At 37.7% G+C, this 24,232-nt stretch overlaps 1 protein-coding gene across 1 annotated transcript; it reads left to right on the top strand.

The window, feature by feature from the left end:
* The first annotated feature begins 13,186 nt into the window (after positions 1 to 13,186).
* LOC140164028 (neuropilin-1-like) lies at positions 13,187 to 21,712 on the top strand. Its single transcript, XM_072187303.1, has 8 exons — positions 13,187 to 13,300; positions 14,093 to 14,320; positions 15,360 to 15,638; positions 16,023 to 16,385; positions 17,645 to 18,010; positions 18,257 to 18,757; positions 19,470 to 19,783; positions 21,155 to 21,712. The coding sequence occupies exons 1-8, from the start codon at positions 13,255 to 13,257 to the stop codon at positions 21,305 to 21,307; spliced, it is 2,250 nt and encodes a 749-aa protein (XP_072043404.1). The 5' UTR covers positions 13,187 to 13,254; the 3' UTR covers positions 21,308 to 21,712.
* Positions 21,713 to 24,232: the final 2,520 nt, after the last annotated feature.

Here is a 24,232-nt window from a genome sequence, read left to right as displayed (position 1 = left end):
TTATTTTATCTTGTATGTGTCTTTTTTCATGCTTTGTTTTTATCGTTTCATTTTAATCAAATGTTGTAATGAACCTATTTGATTGTATAAGCATTTTGTTATGTGTGTGAGACGAACTGTCGTGTGCGACAAGTCTTTCAATTCGCGCGAGTGTCCTTGCATCAGTGGTCATAAGAGGTATAGGCTATCATTTTATTCGAAAGGGGGGGGTCCCAAATATACGGGGGTCATAAAGTCTTGGAAAGAATAATAGGAGTGGGTCATAAAATGTTTTATGACCAAAATGTAGGGAGTCACACGATGACCACAGAATGTGTGTTATTTTATTCAAAAAGACTGATTTCAATACAATTTGGGGTTTGGGATCATAAAATATTTGTTGCCGAAATAGGGGGTGCGCAATTTTATTGACGCAGACTTTTTGTAAATTTGGGACCCCTTCCGAAAAAATGATAGCCCTCTAAGAGGATTCAAAAGATAACCTCTGCCCCAATAATCCCTAGCTATATTTGTTTGAAACTGTTCCACGGAGGATGTATCATAAGGGGCTGTGCAATAATTATCAGCCCCCCCGGGGGGTAAAATTTCCGAACGGCTCGCCAAAAATCGCTTGCCCCCCCTCTCGGCCCGCCAAAAATCGCTTGCCCCCCCTCTCGGCCCGCCAAAATTCTTTGCCCCCCCTTGAACATGCCAAATTTTTGGGATCACAAATTCCAAACTTTAAATGGTCTAGATGTATGTTGCGAGCGCAACGAGCAGGAAAATTTGCATATTAAAGCGTTTCCGTACCGTTTTCCTAAGCCTTTTTAAAGCATTTTATTAAAAAGGTGCCCCGTGAATGCGTGCCAAAAATCGCTTGCCCCCCTCTCGGCTTGCCAAAAATTGCTTTCCCCCCTTTTCGTCTCGCCAAAATGTCTTGCCCCCCCAATTTTACCCTCCCCAGGGCTCATAATTATTGCACAGCCCCTAATAGGCTCAGTCTTCAAATGATATAAATAAAATTTGAATGAGTGAACGAACAAAATCATACAACGACAAACTGAATAGAGGCTGTGCATATGACGATGCACTATGCACTACGATCAAATAGGTTGATGACAACATTTGATTGAATGGACTGCACTGCGCCATGATTACGGGAAAGAAACCGATTCAAATCCTTTGTTTGGAGCCAATCGATAAACGCAAGGCCTCTATAGCTATCCACACCACTCCACGCCATACATAAATTCTGCCAGTCACATTTCCCCAATATGAAATTTTTTTAAAGTAAAATTTAAATTTAAATTTTACTTCATTAAAGTTTGGCGGAGGCGGGGTTCGAACTCACGGCGGCGGACTGCTTTGGACACACTATAAACCCATCAGCGCCTTAGACCACTCGGCTACTTGTCTTGTTGGAATTCATTTGGAACTTATTCGAAGATATAATCGCAACTTCAACATAGGCCTACCACGTGACAAGCAAAGGCAGAAAACGTACCATATTTTGGGATTATATTTCAAATAAAAACATTTATGTATATTATTAGCGCTCAATTGTTGTTAACTGCGTGTTTTATACAAAAAAAATCAACGATAAGCATGATAACTGGGCGTCTATATGGACAATACATTATATCGATTTTGACACGTGCCTGTGTCTCAGTACATTTCCATGGTCAGTAAAATACTATCTAGAGAAAAACCTACCATTTTTCTTGTATACACGTTCGATGTTTTTATCAATTACATAAAAAATCCATTTTAGACCCCAAATGTTTCTTCGGGAAATAAAAGATTAGAATACCATAAAAACGAAACAGTAATCTTTTGCCGGGTCTAATGTTATTTATACATAGATTTTTTAACGTTTTTTCTATCCTTATTCTTGCTCAATTAAAAAATATTTTGGCGTATATAAAATTTAAATAAAATTCTCTGCTTCATAAACGACCTCAAATATGCCACAATTGGGTATCACGAATAGTTATATATGATGTGCAGTTAATATTCATATTTTCTTTTATACAGAGGATGCTTCAGTTTTGACAGGAAAAATATTTTCTTGAAAACCCTCTCACTCGGTTATTTCAGAACAGTAACCACGCTTCCCTAGAATGTGCAATAATTTAGCATTAAAATTTTTCTTATTCTAACAGCAAGCGTTTCTAGAATGAATTATGGCGAAATGTGGTGTAATAGCTATCATTGAATACTGGCTAGGATTCCACAACACAATGAGAACATGTTATAAGGCGCTTTGGAAGGCATACAATACCCCAATGGTTTTCCATATTATGTGCACTCAGAGAAGATGTAAAGAAAGGAGATAGATCCAGCTATCCTCAAACAAAATATGTGTGTTGCCGCTCATTCAAAAGCAATCACGCTATTTAGGTTTAACAATAAAATACAACAAAAGGGTTCGAACCCATGACGGGTGTGATACACAAGTTGCTGCTTACTAGTTTTAGGGAAAGGTCAGTGTCTGTATACCATCAATACCATGCATACCATGCATGCAGATCCTAACATCCAGTTTATTTCAAATAAAATATGACCGAAGTTCCATGGCAAATAATAATTTTGCACGCTTGGTTACGCTTTCAACCTCTACGATTTATGATACAGACTATTTTCAATTATCAAAATATCTTTATTAGGTTTGCAGGAAATGACAGGAAAATACATTAAAACAATAAAATATAGATGATCAAAAATCATCCCGTTTCTAACAAAATCCTAAAACACTCTCCTAAATAATTAATATATGTTCCAAAAGGAAAAAATGGGCGGATTTTTTTGGAATCTTTACAAAACTACATTTCTTTCTTATAGTATCCACGTGTGGTATCCCTGCAGAGCAACATTGGGTACTTAAAGGGACCATTGAAAGAAAAACATATTTGGTATCAAAATAAAGCTAATAACATATATAATCCATTTCTAAAATGATAAACGCAATTTTCCTTTATTTTACCCCCCAAATCAGCAAATAAAGACAAAGCGCCCAATGTCGCGTCGCTCCGCCCAATTCATATGTGCAGAGACACGTGGCAACCCCTGTGACGTCAAAGTGGTTATCCTTTCCGCTGCATGGCAACACTGATTAGTCCAGACTTGGTCCTAAACCAACGCATGAACGTGTTTACAGCAATGAACTTTTCTGTGCCTTTTAGGCCTAACAAGTATATTAAAAAGGATATTATAATATAAATTACAAAGCTACAATTACTTCTATGATAGGCCTATATATAAATTCTAGCTAGGCCTACAAAATTGGCCAACAACGGGGAAACATAAGTAAGTTAGGCATAGGCCTTCATATTGACAAAGTCAAAGCTGTCAGTGCTAGCTGCTCGGCTTTTGCAAGAGACTCAAAGTATCATTTGTTTTTACTGAGGCAACTCGTTACTTATTTCCTCTGAAATATCTGGTGAGGATAGGAAAGAGAAGGCAATGATGTTTCGGGTTAATGACATGCGACTTAATTTCTTCAGGCCTAATTAGCCTACTTCCCGGGCGTGCGGCCTAGGTTAACCGCCGGGCCTAAAACGCAAGCCGATCCTGACTCCGAAGTTTGGAAGCTGCATTGCGAGTGATTAAAGTGTGTTTGTTTGTTTCTAAACGGTCGCTCCGTGTTGAGACACATTTATGAGACGGGACCAGGTTCAAAACAAAAGTCAGGCCCCAATGAAATTTGGGGAGCTGAAAAGATAATTGGTGGATGTTACAATCCAAGTTCGGCTAGATTTGCGACAGGTTCGGCAGCATCCAGCCTAAATGAATCGATCTGATTGTGGCAGTACCATGGCAGCGAAATTACAGCGATTTGAACCCTCCGAGATCTGGAAAAAGGCGCTATAATGCCAATATAAAAGCCGAAACTTATTTTTATTTATTTTTAAAGGCCTATGAAAAACGAGAAACAAATTCGAAGATAAAGAACCACGAGAGGAACATATAAAGGCCACTCCAAACAATCATATGAACAATATTAACTGTCAGCCTTTAGTTTGCGTTTTCGGAAATACCTATAGGCCTAATCCAATCTCAACTCCCACTGAAACTTGAAAGTGCAAGTGTCCGAGCGTTTTATCAAAGGTATGCCTACAGTTACAAAGTTTATGTTGATTGGGTAAATCTTGTAAAATACAGCCCGCCTGGCTAGATAGGCCTATTTCGTTTTTAGAAATGACTGACATCAATTTCGCATAGCCTAGGCCTACCCCGGGCCTAACCATCCATGGATTAAAATAAGTGTAGGCCTATAATAGTTCCCATTTGATGTTTGTAGCATATAGGCTTTTTGAAGGCCTATGTATGTTTGTAGGCGCTCCTCGTAATTTATTTCAAGAACAGCTTGCATGTCATGTTCTTTATCTGCCGTTCAGCTACTGCCCAATATTGGCACGTGTCCCGTATAACACATGGCATCTAGGTGAATAAATTTGCAAAATAAAAGGGCCTAGGCCTACTTTGGCATTCAAAGGGTTTTTTAACCAACTGTCATCTCTTGAATATTTTAAGGTAGGCCCTACGGAAAAAATACATAGGCCTATAATAATAATACCCATGCATGGGAGGTATTCGCGCCGGCACATCATCTGCAATTTATGTGTTGCGGCAAATCTTGGCGATATTTCCTTCGTCATCGTCACTATATATCATAGGCCTAGGCCAGGGTTCGCAGGTTTTTGCCGCAGGTGGAAAAAAACATGGTTTTAACCGCAGTTTTAACCACTTGGCAAAAACCAGTTTTTGCCAGTTTTTGCCGGCAAAAATGGCAAAAACTAAAAAGTGATTTATAGTTCAGTTTTTTCATCTCATTAAGTTACAAAAATAAGTTTCCGAGTGTAACAAGGCCAGATTTTGTAATTATAAGCAATATATTAAGAAATTAAAGGCGTGCGTTTTCATTGCTCAAGTGCAGTTAACCGAAATGTGGCATGTATCAAATTCAAAACTTTTTCATTTTAAGCCAATTTGCCAGTTTTTGCCAGTTTTGCCGGTTTAAACCAGGCAAAAACTGGCAAAAACAGTTTTTGCCAGGTTTTTGCCACTTTGCCGGCAAAAACAGGTTTTTGCCGGCAAAAACCGAACCCTGGCCTAGGCCTACTCATAATTAGTTCTTCGGTTTTATACATGCCATGTAGGGCCTACATAAAATCATCGGAATCATATCTTGGTCATGTTGACCGGTGGTTGAATTTATGAATAAGTAAAATAGGAAGCTGCATGCTTGATGATGATGAAAAAAAATGACAATTGATCGTCCCCGCCCGGCCCGCTTCCTTTCGCATGGCATTGCCATTGAGGGAGTCTGAAATGTTTAATGCTATTTTCTTTATTATAAGGGAAAACTTTTTTTCAATGTTTCAAAAGTTAATAATATTGTCAATTGTTTAGATTTGCTTCTGTCCAATAAGCATTTCAATTTAGAGGCTCTGTTTTAATCATCCTCTCAGAGAACCATCAAATAACAAGAGCCTCAATCCTATATCCTCCTCCTCTACAAGTACAAGTTATACAACTAATAATGTCCGGGAATAATACATAGGCCTAAATCCATTTGCATTGTAAAAAAATAATAAATGATAAATAAAAAGGCCCCCCCCACTTCCACTTTTTGATAACATAATGTGGACAATCAACTGGTATTTTGTTTTTACTTGACCTTTAAATAATTATATAAGTGGTTATATTATCATGATTATTGCATCTGATATTTAGATCGCGATCGCTGTTGTCAAATTATCCCGGCAAAAATGTCAACGCAACTCTAAACGCGTAACCACAATGACGTCATCCGGAAAGCGCCCAATTTTCTACTTTTGATAAATGACGCGCGATGTAGCGTCGGAAGGGGGTAAATCTAGTACGTTGTTTTTATTGTATTTTAATTTCTAAAATAGTTAGTTCTTCAATTGTTTTAGATATTGATTCTATATTTTATGGGCTTTATTTTGATACCAAATAATATTTTCTTTCAATGGTCCCTTTAACACACACGTGTCATACCATGGAGGTATGGTCATACTTTCAAGGAATTATCTATAGAAACATTGGATATGGTTTCAATTCTGGAGTGAAAATTAATCAACCGTAGTCGGCAACACACATCATGCACATCAAAGGCTACTTTCAAGTTGATGTGTAACTATACTTGAGAATAAAGGACTATGAATAGGTGCGACAGAATAACCCACGGGATTATCTCAAGGATATAATTCCGTTCTTCCTCCTTCTTTTTCAACTTGTCTTTTTCAACTTTCCTGGTGCACTCAACAACTATCAGTATCGAAGACCGGTATCGAAGTTACGTAATGTTACTATGTCAACGGGATCACGCGCACAACAATCAGTACACAAAAAAGGCATACCAAAATAGCGTGATCATAATGATCGCCATACAAACAGTGCTTGGTTCCGATACCATCACGGAGTTACGTAACTACTTCGTGGTCTGATAGTTATATGATCAATGGTCTGATCTACTTGGGTTCAATCCTTTTAATAAATGAAAAAATAGCTGATCATTTATAATACATAAATGAATAAAGTAATGTAGTTACACAATTTGAAACATTGAGGCCGTGCTATTTTCAAAGGTCATTTAACTGTTAAATGTAGTGGAATATATCACGCATTGATAGGTAGCAGGTGGAGCAAATTTTGTCAGCGGTTTTTGTTGCCGTTTGTTCGCAGTGCCTATTTATCTAAAAAAATAAGAAAATTAAAATTAAATTTAAAAAAATTCACAAAATTCATTCGTAAAATGGGGACAAAATCTAAAAACATTTCTTGACCCTTCTTCACATAAAAGTGGGAGCAGAAATCAAGATTCGAACAAGTACCATTCACCATTCAAGGCGCACCCTCTACCGACTGAGCTAACGGGTCAGACAATAGCAGGGTGTAATTTTCAACTGAAGAATATTCAAAAAATATGAAGAAATTACAATGTTATAAAAAGATTTACCAAAATGAGTTGGGTATAACGTATGAATCCATTTACAAATTAAGTCCAATGGCACTTTGAGAAAGAATACCTAAAGAAACCCCAAAACATCTGCTGCTCTAGCAACTAACCTAGTGACCTAAAGTATTGGGTCATGTCACGATAGTTTTTTCTGAGCCATTATGTCCAGGTTGCTCAATTTAACATACACGTATCCTTAATGCTGTTGAGATTTTACAAGGATGGCGCTCTCACATTTCTAAGAATCCAAAAGCGCCATTAGGCGAACGTTTACGGTATATTAAGTATATTTTGAGATTAACATTTCTTTTAATTGATAACGGAAATGTTTAATAGATCTGGAGTTTTTCACAAAAATACCTAGTGAATTCCAAAGGATAGGGCCTTTAGTACGGATTGCGTGATCAGAAAAAACTTTTTTGTTTTTAGTCAAATTTAAGTCGTTTACATGTCTTGTCTTGTAGTTATGTACATCAGAGCGTTTGGAAAAATAATTATTAAATATAAGAGGGAGTTCATTAATAGAATACTTGTACATGAATGTACCCAAATCTAGTGTGTACATCTTCGATAGTTAAGATGTTATAGTTTGCAAACAACGGTCCTGTATGTTCTCTGTAGTGACTGTTTGCTATCGTTCTTATAGCCCACTTTTGGAGTTTCATTAATTTACTTAAGTAAGTTTTACAGGTATCCCCCATACAAGTATTCCATAATTAAGATAGGGCATTATCAAAGTACAATAAAGGGTATGTAAAATACGTTCTGGTACATAATGTTTTAGTTTGGTCATGACACCAACATTTCTTGACACTGTTTTTGAAATACAATCTAAATATAAATATAGATTTGGGGTAAAAACAACAATTATGAAGAAAATCACAAAAAGTGAGTTTTTGGCAATATTTGTTAGGTACATCATAACAAAAAACACTCTTTCCAAAATATTTTATTTTGTTTTAGCTCAATCTTGAGGCTCCATTCCAAAAACGGTTTTTTATTTTTTTGATATTGGCCTTATTTTTTGAGATATTGACCATATAAGGCATCAAATTGAACTTTTAAAATTCACAAACGCCTATTTGCACAAAATGATGCCTAAAATCGGAAATAGACCAAAATATAAAAAATGAGAAAACCGTTTCTTGAGTCGATCATGCTTTTTACGATGATCATATTTGCTTACCTGTAGATGCTATTTTATTGAGTTATCGTGTACCTATAAATCGTCATTTTACCGAGAAAATGAACATTGAAATAATGGCCGTTGAAGTTTAAAGTGGTCACATTTTGCACCTTCACACTCAATACTTGCCGTATTTATTGCAAACATTTCTGACAAATCGATGTATAGGTCCTTAACGTCTCGACTCCAGGCACAAAATTGTAATTGAGAAGATTCATCAAAAGTCTTTGTCACAATATTGACAAGGCACGCCGATCGATATCGACGCTACTTCAAGTTTATCACCAAAAGTCCCGGGCCAAAAGTATCCAATGAATACAATTGAATACATGAATACAAAAGCCACCTAAGTCCATGCGAAGTTATTTTGAGAAAAAAACCTGTGTATCATTTTAATTCCTTCAGTTAGATTTACCTGGTCAATCGACGCTACTTCAAGTTTATCACCAAAAGTCCCGGGCCAAAAGTATCCAATGAATACAATTGAATACATGAATACAAAAGCCACCTAAGTCCATGCGAAGTTATTTTGAGAGAAAAACCTGTGTATCATTTTAATTCCTTCAGTTAGATTTACCTGGTCAATATGGTAAGTTTTACGTGCAAATGAGTGGATTAACCTGTATTAGGTATGACGATTAGCATTTCAGGGACTTCGTGGGTTTCATTTTAAATTTTGGACTTCCACACACTTTCCTTTATTAAACCCATTTTTGTTCAAAAGTCATTCTCTAGCAATGAATGTGTTACAAGTGGACTTTTATACATACTGGATTTCAATCAATGTGTTACAAGACTCAAATCATGGAATTGGGTGATTCTTTCATACATGCTATTTTTCACATGCCCAATAGACATAGAGGATGAATTTGAGTTGTTCTTTCATGCATATGACAGGCCTATGTATAGCAACAATTTCCCATGCTTAACTCAATTTGGCCAAAGTAAGGACTTAGGTGGCTTTTGTATTCATATATTCAATTGTACCAACATTTGACCAATGAAAACACAGGTAAGTGAAAGTCAAGTGGAAGAAGTGCGTGATCAAATCGTGTAATTTACCTGATATCATGATGACCATGATAATGACTTGCGTGTGTTGTGAGAAGTGCATAAATCTTCTAACAATTCAATGCTAGTTTATCTCCGTGTTCTAACAATAAATTTCATCAGAATAACATTTTCACATGTCTTTAGCTTTAAATGTGTCATAATATAAATGGCGTTCTTTATAAGTTAACTTCCACGTTTACCCAGATATTATTAGCAGTATCAGGTCTCTCAATCTAGTATATACACAGATTTACAGCTCATCTTACCCCCCCTCCTTCAGAAAGTCCAATTGGCACGGTACATGTATAATAATTTACTTCCGAATGGTACCTTGCGCCTTTTAGCTCCACTTATTCATTTACACCGATTAAAGGATTCTCGTTAAACCAGCAAGCCTGAGTGAGTGCGTTACTGATGTTACATCAGCAGAGCCAAGTGAAGGCCAAGTATCATTAACATATTCTATACGCTATAGTAAAACAACAAGCACATGCAAGCAAGTATTTTGCCAGTATCAATAAAACTATAATGAGGCTATTAATGTAGCCCAACTGTACGTACAATCTGGCAATACCGCTCAGTCTGAGAGAAATGAAAAATATCTGTTGCAATTTTCTGATTTGCATAAAAGTAATGCTAGTTCATGGAAGTTGTAAAACAATTATTTCTTTTAATACAAACATATTCCTTGGTAAGACAACTTTATAGCACTGTTTGAATATCAACATGAAGTAGTAATGACAAATTTAAATGGACACTATCGCCTCTGTAGTTTCCTGATTACATAGACAGCACGAATATTTCATTTTTATTCTGAAACGCCGTGAAGAAGTAAGTAGTACAAAACCCACCGCAATATGGTCGAAAATCGCTTCGCGATTTTCGCCCAAAAACATGGACCAAGCTCTATCAACATCGTTACATAACAATATTTCAGGCCAGTCAGTTTCAGACAACTTGTCTGATGAACTTATTCATTGCATTTCGACATGAATACTGAATGATATGGTCAGAATACTGTTTGGGCGCACAACGGTTTAACTATGGCATATTTAACTTGACACTCTGCTTTTCCTCATAATCAATATTTTTTCTCATCTAGATTTTAATAACAAATATATTAGCGTCAGAAAGTCATCGGGTCAAAGGGCAATTGGTTCACAAAAAGGTATTGCTTTTCAGTAACAAAGGCATCCTAGTTTCCGCCGTGCTGATCAAACTACATTATACCAATACCGACACAGTAAGTATACTCACGACATAGGTACGCGAAAAAAAGTATCGAATCAAAATTTTGATTTTGTCGATCATGGAAGGCAAATAGTGTAATTTCTACATTTTTCGGCAAGAGCCCGAACTAGAATTTCGTATTTTAAGCTTGAGCGGTACAAAGGTTTGCGAACAACAACGCACTCAAGTTTGAATCGAAGTCTTTGAATCGACGGTTGTCGGACGCATAGCGAAATTATCAGTCCGCGGAGGTGCACTCTTTGTCCACCATGAGCGACACGCAAACATGGCGGAGTCGGTCCTCTTTGGTTCAACCTCAATGATTTGATAAAAAATGTATATAAAAAATGTAGATATTTATTTAGCGCTTTATGCCGTAAACAGCCTCAAAGCGCTTTACATTTATTCCGCTGTCATTAGAATATGTCAGACCCCCTTTTGCAGCCTACAAGTGGCGCAGGGTCCATCAGTACAACGACTGTGACTACCCCTAACAGCTTCCCATTGCACCTTGATCTAACCAACCAGTCTAAATTTCGTAATTCCCCTTTTCGATAAATCCCATAAGCCTTTGCGGATAGACCTGAGATGTCGTCATTTGTCGTCATCGTCACGACGATGTGCACATTGCTTAGCGAAAACCGTTACTGCTCAATTAATTAAAAGCCGTGAAGTGGCAGTAACGATGTGGCATCGGCGTGGCGACATCAAAAACACCAAAAAATAGGTCTTTTGGGGAAAAATGTATATCTTCAATATGAAAGGTCAACATTTTATTGATCATCGGCTTTTCCTCCCATTTACATACACTTTAAGTACATATCATATAAAATTTTGATAATTTGTCATAAAATTTGTATCATATCGCGAATTTCAAAAAATGAAAATGACTCCTTTTTGGGGAAAATAAGTTGTTTAAAATTGACTCCTTTTTTTGGGAAAATAAGTTGTTTAAAATTGATATTCCGCAAAAAACAACTCTAAGCGATGAGTTCCTTCGAACGAGACAGATTTGACCTAGAAACTACAGCGATGTCATGATATGAACATGGCCAGCTTTGAGAGAATGGACTGCCAACACTGTCAATGCACAGAACGTATACTGTTGTTTCTATCAGAAAAAAATCTGAATCACGTATTACAAATTTAATGTTTTTAAAATCAGACCGCTTCTTTATTATATATTAGTAAAATGTAATATTAAAATTCATGTGTATATCAACTTGATGAGAAATACTTGGACTAAAAAAAAAATATTCGATCAATTTCACCGTATGATCAGAATTTGAGCAGCTAGCGGATTTGTAAGTGACTGCGTAAACACAAAAGATTTGATGTAGTGGAGTATGTTTTCTACAGCGCACTGACTGCGGTTCTTGTCGCAGTGACGGTCCATTCGGTCCTTTTGTCCGACATCCCCATTGTTACCATCCTTTTCCCTATCCTGTGACAGTATAGACGAATCCATTTTCACGCATTCCTACACCTCAATGACAGCCATTATTGGGTTCCCCCTTAGGTCTATTCCACCTAAAATGTGAAATGATGTGGCCTTGGCGGAGATATTAAACTGCATTCCATCACCCGTGTTACACGTAGACAAAAGAATGATGAAAGTTGACAACATAATACAATTCAAGATCGATTTTTAAGCGGATTTAATCCACCCAATTAGACTCCAATTGGGCAGTAACAACACCAGTTTGGTGCAGACGGGACCCAGTAATGGCAGACTGAATTCTAACCATCACTTGGCTCGTTGGATTCGTCTATAGGGCCTATGCATACACATAGCAAAGTTCTTTAAACGTTCATTTAATGACGTCACCAGTCTGTTGCATTGGAAATCAATATTTCGCTTCGAACGCTGAAAAGCCTGGGGCCGTACGAGACAGCATTTTACCAACACAATTTGTCTTTTTTCAGGAGAAATACGAATAAAAAATGGCAGAGTCAACTTGTAATGTAATAATTATTTTCTTTGAATGGAGTTAAACTTGTTTTTGCAATAGATACGCCCTTTAATATTATTTCATTCACGCATTTCCAACATATTTTGAAGTTAAAATGTAACTTACGAGACCGAGACATACCGTACGTTACCATTAGGCCAAAAAAAAAGTATTTGTTTGCCCAGACATGGGGTAGGAAGGAGTGGGTCGGCATGTCGATTTCCTTTGTGTGTGTGTGGGGGGTTGTGTGGGGGGGTTTGGGTCTGGGTCTAACACTACCCTGCGCAATTGATGTTTCTCGCATCATTCCAATTACTTCAATCGCCATATTCTAGCAAGTGTGGAACTAAGCAATAATACGAGTTGTACTCAATATAAGCAAAATATTAATATATACCTACCGCTCTCATTACAAATATATAAGTGCCAGTTTGTCTGAGCTTCATTTCTTTAATTACAAATTTTTAAGCATAGAATAGGGCTATAGCCTACGTGTAATATTGCTCAGCCTAATATTAATAAAGTAAGAATTAAATATTGATATGGTCTCCTTGGGTTTTTTAAAATCATTTTTAACAAGATCGAACAAGATTGGGAGTTTGCTAGCAAATTTAATTTAGCGACATTATTGAATTCCTGTGCACGCTAAGATGTCATTTTCATGAATTATATAGTATTTTTATCATTAGGCGAAGACCATTAATGTCATTTATTATGTATACTGATCATAAAAATAAGTAATTACAATAAATATTAATTGGGCCCAGCCACCGACATTAATTAAAAAGATTGTCATTTCGACACAAGGAAGCAAGTCTGGTGGTTGATTGTCTGTACGGAATAGAGAAGATTAAAGAAGATTAAACACAATGGCGTTCTGGATCCAAGCTATTTTAATTATGACGTGTATTGCAGGTATGTATAATTGTTTCTAATCATCATTCAATGACGCAAATTAAAATCGGTAATTCACTTATTAATTTGCAATCTTTGCTTTGTTTCTTTCAAAATTGCTGAATCGTATACGGTATGCTTCCATTTACCTCGTACTTTTAAAAAGGTCAAAATGATCCGACTGGAATAAATACATTACAAACGGGGTAAAAGATGAAGTTTTATACATTTGTGACTTTGACTACGAGATCCACAAGTCTTCATTCTTGGACAAAATCCTACTTCTATGATTTTAGGACATACTCTTTTGTACCAGCGGTGCGTTTAGTAAACATGGATTAAACAAAAGTAAGATTACAATTAAATACAATACGACAATAATATAACAAGGATTTGAAAAAGGTGAAAAACTTGACATCACTGATGAGTTCATAGTCGTATACTCAAACCCCCACCACACTCCACTCCCCTCGCGCATAGCACCCACACCTCCTACCTATACAATATTGCTATATTGTACAAGCGGTTCTTTTCTGCATATCGGCTGGGACCCGAATTGAATGCACAGCAGAGGGCATCAATAATTGCGTTTTCATACTTTCAATATTTTAAAATATATAAACGGCTCTTTTCCAAGCCACCATATCCGTTCAGACACTATGCATATAATGCCTACCTCTATGATCCTCAATGATGAACGGACTATGTACCTAAAGATGTACCCTAAAAGCCGTAGCCCTAATTTAAACCTTAGGCCTACCCTAAAACTTATCACGACTGTGAAATACTTAACATTTTTATATTATCTTATAGCATTTGTTGATGCCAACGAAGACGATAACAAGTGCTACGTGGGACAACAACACGTTGCAAAGACAAAGTGTTGGGTTCGTGCAAACAAGATGAAGGATGGTGGTCATTGCCCTTGTAACAATGGGGTGTTACTCGGAGGGTACAACGCCTTTGCCGCTCCCTTACAACACATAATGACATGTGCTGATAAAATCGAGGCGCTATTGTTGGGACCATGCGATACTACTGGTATGTTTAAACATTTTCTGGACTCCATCTTCAGAAGTCCCTCCATGAGAGAGAGCTGTTTTATGTAATTGAATCACCTTTTCGGGGCTCGGGGCAGCAATGTTTGCACAGTATTTTTCTGGGACATGAGAGCACACCAGACATATCAAATTGTATTCTGAATATGAGGAATGCCCTTCTGATATTAAATAATTTAGATTTTTTTTTTAATTCGCGATATAATACCAATTTTATGGCAAATTATTTTGGAAAAGCTAAGAAAGGATAAAGACTTTTGGCGTACTCCAAATCTCCGTCGTTCTGTAATTGAAAACTGAATTAAAAAGACTAGTTTGCGTCTGACGTCAGGGCATCGGCGCGGTGTGATTGGTTCCTGACCTGCGCAGCACGGAATTGTTGGTCTGGTTCAATTAACTATCACAAAGAATGCGAATATTCCAAACTGGATTACATTCTGCATGTTTTGTGATAGTGTAATGTACCTAAGTGCAACTTCCAAAACTGTATCTTTTCTTAGATAATGAGCAACAACGTTTGACATTATAAATTGGACCAGGTGTGTAAAACAAAACATGCTACTAATATCTTTAATAATGTTTAATTTTATAAACAACTTTTCGATTATTATACAAAGTCTTAGAGGGGACTTATATCGTGTCAACCCTTTATTACCAAGCATTCTTTCGTGTGCAATACTCAATTCTGAGGGATGCACTATATATCTAATGAAAGTTATGGAATGTTCTTTAAATTGGGCTAATCCATTTAACGTCTACACTCCCCCTGTGGAAGAATGTCGAAATATATTCCTGAAGTTGACTATGAATTTCAAGTAGAATTAACACATTAGACAGCTCCATTAGAAATTCATACTCCCCCTGTAAAAGACTTTTTTCAAATCGTCCACAAGGGACGTTACCTGGATTAGGCCATTATATGACAGAGTGTATCAATTCGCGTATTTTCCTCTTACAAACCGAACTGTCTGTAAGATGTACTAATGTAACTAAAAGTATAATGTTGATTACCAATTATTTAGACCTCCCCACTACCACATTGGCCATTGAGCCGAAAGGAGAATCTACTGAAGTTGGAACAAGTCAAAATGGCAAGGAAATAACTTCTGCGCAAACAAGTTCTCAAGAAACACCTTCCGAATCAGCAACTTCTAAGAAAACAACATCTGAAGAAACACCTGAAGTAACAGCGTCTGAGAACACACCTTCTGAAGAAACACTTTATGAAGAAACACCTTCTGAGGAAATACCTACTGAGGAAACACCTTCTGAGGAAGCGACTTCTCTTGAACCGTCGCAAGGTATCATAAACTTGATACATGCATATCCAGCATCCTTCTATATCAAATATAATAAAAAGCTTTTATAAACTTTAAGGGCTATATTTTTAATAACCTACCGATATACATCGTGTCCTTATTTCAATGAACCACTCCTCCTGCATGCATCGTGTAACATGGTTTCCTTTAATGATGTATGAAATGATGCTGATTACTACCACGAGGCAAACAATTGGTAGATCGGTCAAAAGAATACGGTTCTATTCTATAGATCTCATCAGGCTTAACGTAAGCGGTACAAAAGTTGAGTGCCTCTTATGTAGCGTTAATGTACAAACCCGAAAAAAAGAAGAAACACGAATGATATGAAATTAATTCAAATTATTGATATCATGTTCGTTTCAGATTATTGTGGCAGCACTGTGACTCATAAAGCCACATTTCATTCCCCATTGTATCCAAGTAACTACCCTGCGAACACACAATGTACCGTCACGATTCAAGCACCTCATGAAGACGACATAGTTGTGTTAACTATCCTGGATTTCGAGCTCGACAGCGATGGTACAACAGGCCTTTGTCCCAATGACTGGGACACGTTCACGGTCTACGACGGGCCGAATTCTGATGCAGCGACGATAGGGAAATATTGTGGGACCTTCATACCCAAAAGGTTGAAATCTACAGGTAGGAATGTCACCGTAGTGTTTACGTCTGATGGAAACAGCCAGCAGAAAGGATTTCTGGTAAAGATTTCTTTCAGCCAAGGTAAGTATCATTACAGTATCATTAGCAAAATGTAAACACGTAGCTAGGGGTGCGAGGGGTCATCGACAAAAAGGTCCACTTTACGTGTGGCCGAGTGGATAAGGCGCCCGACTCATAATCCATAGGTTGCGAGTTCGAGCCCCGCTCGTGCCAACGTGTTGTGTCCTTGGGCAAGGCACTTTATCCTCATTGCCTACTGGGGGATTGGGGTTGGGTTGAATTGGATGTTTGTATAGTTGTTTGTTTCAATGTTGCAATATTGGCGCTGATTAAGCTGCTGCCTGCAAATTGCATTGTGTACAATTCTAGCAAGTTGATCTGCGGGTCACCATTAGAGTTTGAATTTTTTTTTTTTACCAAGAAGGTCCATTTTTAGGGGTTCAGTCCACGTTTCGGATGTAAGCGATTCACAGGGGGATGTCAACATTTCGCAAAATACATTCATTATGCTTTCTTTGTAGAGGTGCATGTAACGAGTATAATTATGACTCGAGGTAAAATGAGGCGACTGACTTCGAGTGATATTCAGTGATGCGATCCCATCACATCAATGTGTACAGTGATTCGAGTTATGTTACTTGCCGTGACTAGAGCTAAAAGTTAGGCTATAGAACCTGACTCGATCCGAAATTTCGGTGAGTCTTCTCTTTGACTGTGCGTTGATATCATATAAATATCACGGTAACGATCAATACAATGTGAGTATCATTTTTGAACGCTATTTTCAAACACGGTTGTTTGAAGGGATCATTTATTAGTTTTTAAAACAAAACATAATGTACAACCAAATTTTAGGCTAACAGCTAAACGCGATATCATGTTAATGTATACAGATGCTTTTGAGTCATTCGCAACTTTAATTTCCCCTCTTTTACAAAATTATTCACTTTCATAGCACTTTTTTAAAAGCTTTTTCGGATATAAAATGTGCCTATTAATGACAAAATTGGTGGCGCTATTTAGTTACTGGATATTACTCTTTCAAGCTTTCAATACAAATAATTCCTTTTATTGTTTGATAAAATATGTTTTCCTTGTTGCTTGTTTCACCTATTCCAGCTGTTTTAATGGCAGTATTAATCACCTACCTCTTGCAAATAAAGAAATATGATTTAGGATAAATAGCGCCATATATAGTTTGCATTTAGTTAATAATGAAGCCAATTCTATATACATCAAACAACCGTGCAAATAGCGTTTAAATATATACCCATTAATATGATAACATTAATTGGTAATTATTTTACTTCTTATTACAGATTATTGTGGAAGCACCGTGTCACATAAAGCGACTTTTCACTCCCCATCTTATCCACATAACTACCCTGCGAACACACAATGTACCGTTACGATTCAAGCACCTATTGAAGACGATATAGTTGTGTTAACTATTTTGGAATTCGAGCTCCAGAGCGATGGTCCAATACTAGGTTACTGTCCCAATGACTTTGACACTTTCACGGTCTACGATGTGGTGAATTCTACTACACCGGTGATAGGGAAATACTGTGGGACCTTCATACCAGAGAAGTTGCAGTCGACAGGCAGAAACCTTGCTGTTATTTTTGAATCTGATGAAGGCACTGAGGCGAAAGGAATTTTGGCAAAGGTTTCTTTCAGACGAGGTAAGAAGTATATCGCGGGGTCAAATATATGTCGGGTAGCCTATGTGAAGCGCGTGGAAATTAGGTTGAGAATTACTTGTCCATCATGAATTATATGAATTTTACTCTTTGTGTTGTGCGGGTAAAATGTTTACATATAGTGACAGGAAGAATATGTGTAAAAATGTGTTTTGGTGGTCAAATCACTTTGGTTTCTAGTGCGGAACATAGTTTTTGCAGTATTGTATCGCCTCTTTTTTTGTGCAGAATGTAAGGATATTCAAGTAGTGGGATGGAACACTAGTGTAAATCGATATTCATATGATGGATCAGGATGGACCTTTATTTTACCTGGCAAAAGCATACCATGTGATGGCGTCATCAATGGATGGAGTTACCAGGCTATGGCTTCGCAGCCATTTAGAGCTATAGTATGGAGACCAACATTGGTACCAACTGAGTTCATCGTAGTGGGCATCAATGATATCCCGGCAATCGGAGTGATCAATGAAGCTGTCAATTACGCTGTGTCAGTGGATGAACGCATAGTAGTCCGCAAGGGAGATGTTATTGGGCTAGCTTGGAGTACTGTCACTAATCCACTTATCACCTTCAATCTTGGTGAGGATGCCTCAGAAACTCGCTGGTATTATGATGCTGATCCGGGTCATTTGCAACCAGGTGATACAGTTACCACGGCGGGAGTTCAAGATCGAGAGTATTCGTTTGCAGCTTCGTTGACAAGACAGATTCAATCTTCAGAACAAGGTAGGATGTTGATAAGGAAAATGGTATAAACGTAAAATGTGAACAAAATTCTGGTGAATAATGCATTATTTCATGATTTGAGGAACATGATCATCAGAAATGTGGCGCTAGTTTCACCTACTTTTAATAGCAAGTATAAACCATTACTGGTATTTCATAAATTGTCAGGTTTTTGCGTGTGGTGAATTCAACAGTTAGTTGCCCAACGGTAGATAAAGTGTATAGAGAAATGGTTACCAATTAGAGCTGGGCAGTGTCTGAAAAAGGTGACTTAAAATCACAGAAAAATACCAAGATATATAGACAAAACTGCGCAAATGTCAGAGTAACATGCAGAAATTAGGGTTTAGATGAAAAGTTCCCCTAAAAATTTATCCACGAACATCGATTTTCCCACACTACTGGTGTGTTCCTCTCAGTTCCCATAGGAGGACGCAGTAAATATGTGGCCTTTACACAAACCCAGTGGTTTAAAACAAGATGTTGAAATGTATGTTGAAATTTTGGTCATTTGGGGATTTGGGCTTCTTCTTTTAACTGATGATAATGTCTTTTCGCTGTGAAATGACCATGTATGAGAAAATCGTGCTTGAAGTAAAATATTTTTCCATTGAAAACTGTATAAGAGAGAATTGGGAGTATATAACCGAACGCGCGTGGCTTCATTTGTTGAGCATCCATAATAATGATTCATTTTTACTCTCCCATCTAGCCTGCATTCCACCGAAACATTTTGGTTTTGAAAGTGGAGCCATCAGTGATGACCAGCTCAGCGCATCTTCTTTCAACGGAAGTAATACCATTGCTTCAAAAGCTAGATTAAATGGTGATTCCCATTGGCGAGCTGGGTCAGCAGACAACAATATGTGGTATCAGGTGGATTTTGTATCGGTAGTCAGGATAACTACAATCGTTACTCAAGGTAGTGGCAATCAGTTAGGGAAGTGGATAACAGCGCTTCAAGTACAATATGGGAATTCAACAAGTTCATTGATGTACATAATGGATATGGATGGTGATGTTATGGTAAGTATTGTGACGTAGTGATCTTTCATAGTGGAAGGGGATTGCACTGACACATTGCAATAATGAACACTTTTCTGAGCTAATATGAGGGAGTCAGGGCCGGGGGGCACTCAACTTTGGAAGTGACGGTATGTGCCTGTCAATAGGCCACCTCTTTTGAAGTCGACTCTACCCGATGACCCCCTTTTTTTCATACCCGACGACCCCCCCCTTTTTTTTAGTTGCTGCTACCCAATGACCCCCTTTTTTTGGTTGCAGCTACCCAATGACCCCCTTTTTTCTAGATTTCCTAGAATAGCATCATCAAAATGCAACAAAATAATGCCGAAACTTTCAAATTTTGCTCCATTTTTTCAAAATTATGCCGAAACTTTCACAATTTTGCTCCATTTTTTCAAAATTTTCTACCCGATGACCCTTTTATTGAAATCTTATACTCAATGACCCCCTTTTTTTTCAAAATATTATACCCAATGACCCCCTTTTTTATTTTGTTTGTACCCAATGACCCCCTTTTAAAAAATAATGCTTTGTTACCGATAGGCCCCTACTTCGCGACGCCGGTAGGCACATACCCGTCACTTCTAAAGTTGAGTGCCCCCCCCCCGGAGTCAGGGTCGTAAACCATGGGTTAGCAGAGGCTGAGACGAATTCGTCTCAGGGCAGAGGGAGCTCGAGGGGATAGACGTCCCCTTTGGAACATTTTCGGTCGAAATTGAGATGCATGGGGGAAATGAATATTTAAAAAAATTGCATGATGTTTTGTGTTTTTAATATGAAAATTGAACATTTGTATTCATGTCATAGTCTATTATGATTTCAAAATGCATATAAATTCAATGCATTTTGAAATCATTAATCGAGTATGACATGAATACAAATTATCAATTTTCATATTAAAAAACACAAAACATCATGCAATTTTATTTAGGTCAACCATGAATGATCCTAGCATTTAGGTCTAGGTCCAGGGACACTCAAAAACTGAAAAAATAAATAACATCATTTTTTTTTTTTTACAATTTCTGGAATTTTTCGAAAAATAGGGGGTGGGACTATTTTAACGTGGGACTATACTCGGACGAATATCCGCGGTAATCTATAATCATCCCCTTTATCGTTTTTCTTTTCCAAATGTCTCAAAGACCAGACCAGAAAATCAAGCTGGTATTAAACCCATTTTCGACTTTGAATCTATGGTCTCTCGTACGGGGTTCGGTGCTCATTGGCTCAAAACACTGAGAAAGGATGCACTATTGTTTGCCCTTGGCCATTTCAGTTCAACATAATCAGCCTTTTGACCAATAAATACATTAATGATAGTAAGTGAAACAGCATAGGGTACTCAAAGTGTTTGTTTTTAATTTACAGACATTTAATGCAAACACGAATGACTGGAAAGCGGTGCTTATTCCACTACCAGAACCAATCAGTGCCCGTCTTCTCCGCTTAAGACTTACATCATGTGAAGGGCGGTGTTCTCTTCGTTTGGAGGTGCTCGGCTGCATTTATAATGTTATTTAGTGATTCGCTATTAGCAAAGTGGTTGGTTGCAGTTGAAGTCAATCACTTGCTCAAAAGTTGCTGCAGTGTGAGCAATTGACTAATTGACTAATTATTAATTACGTGTGTCATAAAAATATCAAATGAACATGATGAACCTGAATACGATGTAACGAAGAAAAAAATATGTGCCCCTAAATTATATTAGATGCAGAATAAGGTCCCTATGTAAAGTTTATTGGCTTGACTCAAACTTTTACAACATTGCAAAGGTTGCCAAATATTACACAGAAGTTGTTGATTTAGTTAGACAACTTTAGGCAATAGCACAATATTACACAGAAGTTGTTGATTTAGTTAGACAACTTTAGGCAATAGCACAATATTACACAGAAGTTGTTGATTTAGTTAGACAACTTTAGGCAATAGCACAATATTACACAGAAGTTGTTGATTTAGTTAGAAAACTTTAGGCAATAGCACAATATTACACAGAAGTTGTTGATTTAGTTAGACAACTTTAGGCAATAGCACAATATTACACAGAAGTTGTTGATTTAGTTAGACAACTTTAGGCAATAGCACAATATTACACAGAAGTTGTTGATTTAGTTAGACAACTTTAGGCAATAGCACAATATTACACAGAAGTTGTTGATTTAGTTAGACAACTTTAGGCAATAGCACAATATTACACAGAAGTTGTTGATTTAGTTAGACAACTTTAGGCAATAGCACAATATTACACAGAAGTTGTTGATTTAGTTAGACAACTTTAGGCAATAGCACGCACCTGTGACTACTTCACTGAGTAAACGTCTGTAGCGTAGCCAGCATTTATGTTTTTTAACACAGGATAGTGATAAAAGCACACTTTTAAACATGATAAAATAACACAAAATTACAGTAATTTTTCAGTTAATAATTTGCTGTCATTTCAAACAACTGCATATCGTCTTTGCGGATTTTTTTAACGATAGCTACAATGATTACTTTATCGGGATCAACGATTAATGCGTGAGTCAGAAGATTCAAGGTGACAGTAAGCAGAAAATGACACAATGTGCTATAACAAACAGGATGATGGCGACAATGCCGAAGACCACAACTGTGCAATATATTATTAACAAGTACAAAAAGTGGCACTTGTGTACAGCACACATCTGCAGGAGCATTTGATCTCAGTGCAGGGGCGGATTTAGGGGGCGCAGCCGGCGCGCGCCCCCTCTAATTTTTGACTAGCAAAGGGCGCCGGTAACTTAAAAATACAAAAATTGTAAGAAATTTAAAAAAAGGAACAAATTCGGCCATGAACAGCAAACAATGGGCCAAAACCGTCGAGTTTTCGAGGGGGTAACCCCCTTTAACACATTTTTTTCGTCGTCGACCAAAAGGCGCCCCCTTTATCAAAAATTCCTGGATCCGACCCTGCAGTGTGCTGTTCAATGTCAATTACAACCATAGATGAGCCGAGATATATTCGCGTATCATCATCATCATCGTCATAATTGTTCTCTTGGGCTTTGCTACAGCAGCGATCATTGCGGCTAATTTCTGGCAAGTATCTCAAAGCTGCTTCACAGGGACCGATCACAAGCAATGCAGATAGCAAACTCACTGCAGATATCAATAGCATCAACTGCTCTGATACTAGGTGTAACCAGAGCGAAGAAGGCGATGCAGAATGCCGTAATTAACAGGAGCATGAATCTTCGCGATCAGGTCAGAATTGATTTTTATGACCCTCCTGGACCCCACAGCCATCTATTTTTGACACACCAGCACACCAAGTATTTCATTGAGACCAAAACGGGGCTAGTAATGATGAAATAGAATGTCAGGTCGTTTGTAAGTTTGGTTGTATCACCGCGACCATTCTAGTTGGAGTATTCGGTAAAGGTAGATTGACCAGCTTTGATGTCAGTTATCCTTACCCACCGCATACCACTGTATTAATTTAAAAAAACGAAAGCGAGAGCAATTGTTAGTCCCTAGTTAAATGTTACATTACACTATACATTACACCAAACTTAAATCGATAAGATTAAACATGTAACAGATTTACGCGCCGCCATGCACCATTACCAGCAACATCTTAGCGTCATAATCTTCAAGAGCATCCAGGTGCAGGAAAATCAACTATAGTCTCGGATGTTGCATAATTTTGGCCATACAGATGCAGGAAAAACAACACTGGTCTCTGCGTTTACACAATGTTAGGTATCCCGGTGTAGGAAATGCAATATTGTTGTGGATCCAGGTGTAGGGAAACAACACTACTCGCTGATGTTGAACATTGTTGGGCACCCATGTATAGGAAAACAACGCTGCACATTGCAGGGCATCCAGTTGTAAGAAAAAACATATAGTCTCTGATGTTGCACATTACAGGGCATCCAGGCGCAGGAACAACAACACTAGTCTTTGATTTTGCACATTGTTAGGCATCCAGGTGTAGGGGAAACAACACTAGTCTCTGATGTAACACATAACAGGGCATTCAGGTGTAGGAAAAACAACACTAGTATTTGATATTGCACATTACAGGGCATCCAGGTGTAGGAAAAATAACACTAAACTCTTATAGACGAATGTCACGAGCCAAGTCATGGTCAGGATTTGGTCGGCCATTACTGGGTCCGCTCTGCACCAACTGGTTGCACTACTACAGGACATCCAGGTGTAGAAATAACAACACTAATCTCTGATGTTGCACCACTACATGACATCCAGGTGTAGAAATAACAACACTAATCTCTGATGTTGCACATTACAGGGCATCCAGGTGTAGAAAAACAACACTAGTCTCTGATTTTTCACCATTACAGGGCATCCAGGTGTAGAAAAACAACACTAGTCTCTGATGTTGCACCACTACAGGACATCCAGGTGTAGAAATAACAACACTAATCTCTGATGTTGCACCACTACAGGACATCCAGGTGT

Source organism: Amphiura filiformis, chromosome 11 (assembly GCF_039555335.1).
Source record: "Amphiura filiformis chromosome 11, Afil_fr2py, whole genome shotgun sequence".
NCBI classification, from domain to species: domain Eukaryota; kingdom Metazoa; phylum Echinodermata; class Ophiuroidea; order Amphilepidida; family Amphiuridae; genus Amphiura; species Amphiura filiformis.
This window is presented reverse-complemented; position numbering and strand designations above follow the sequence as displayed.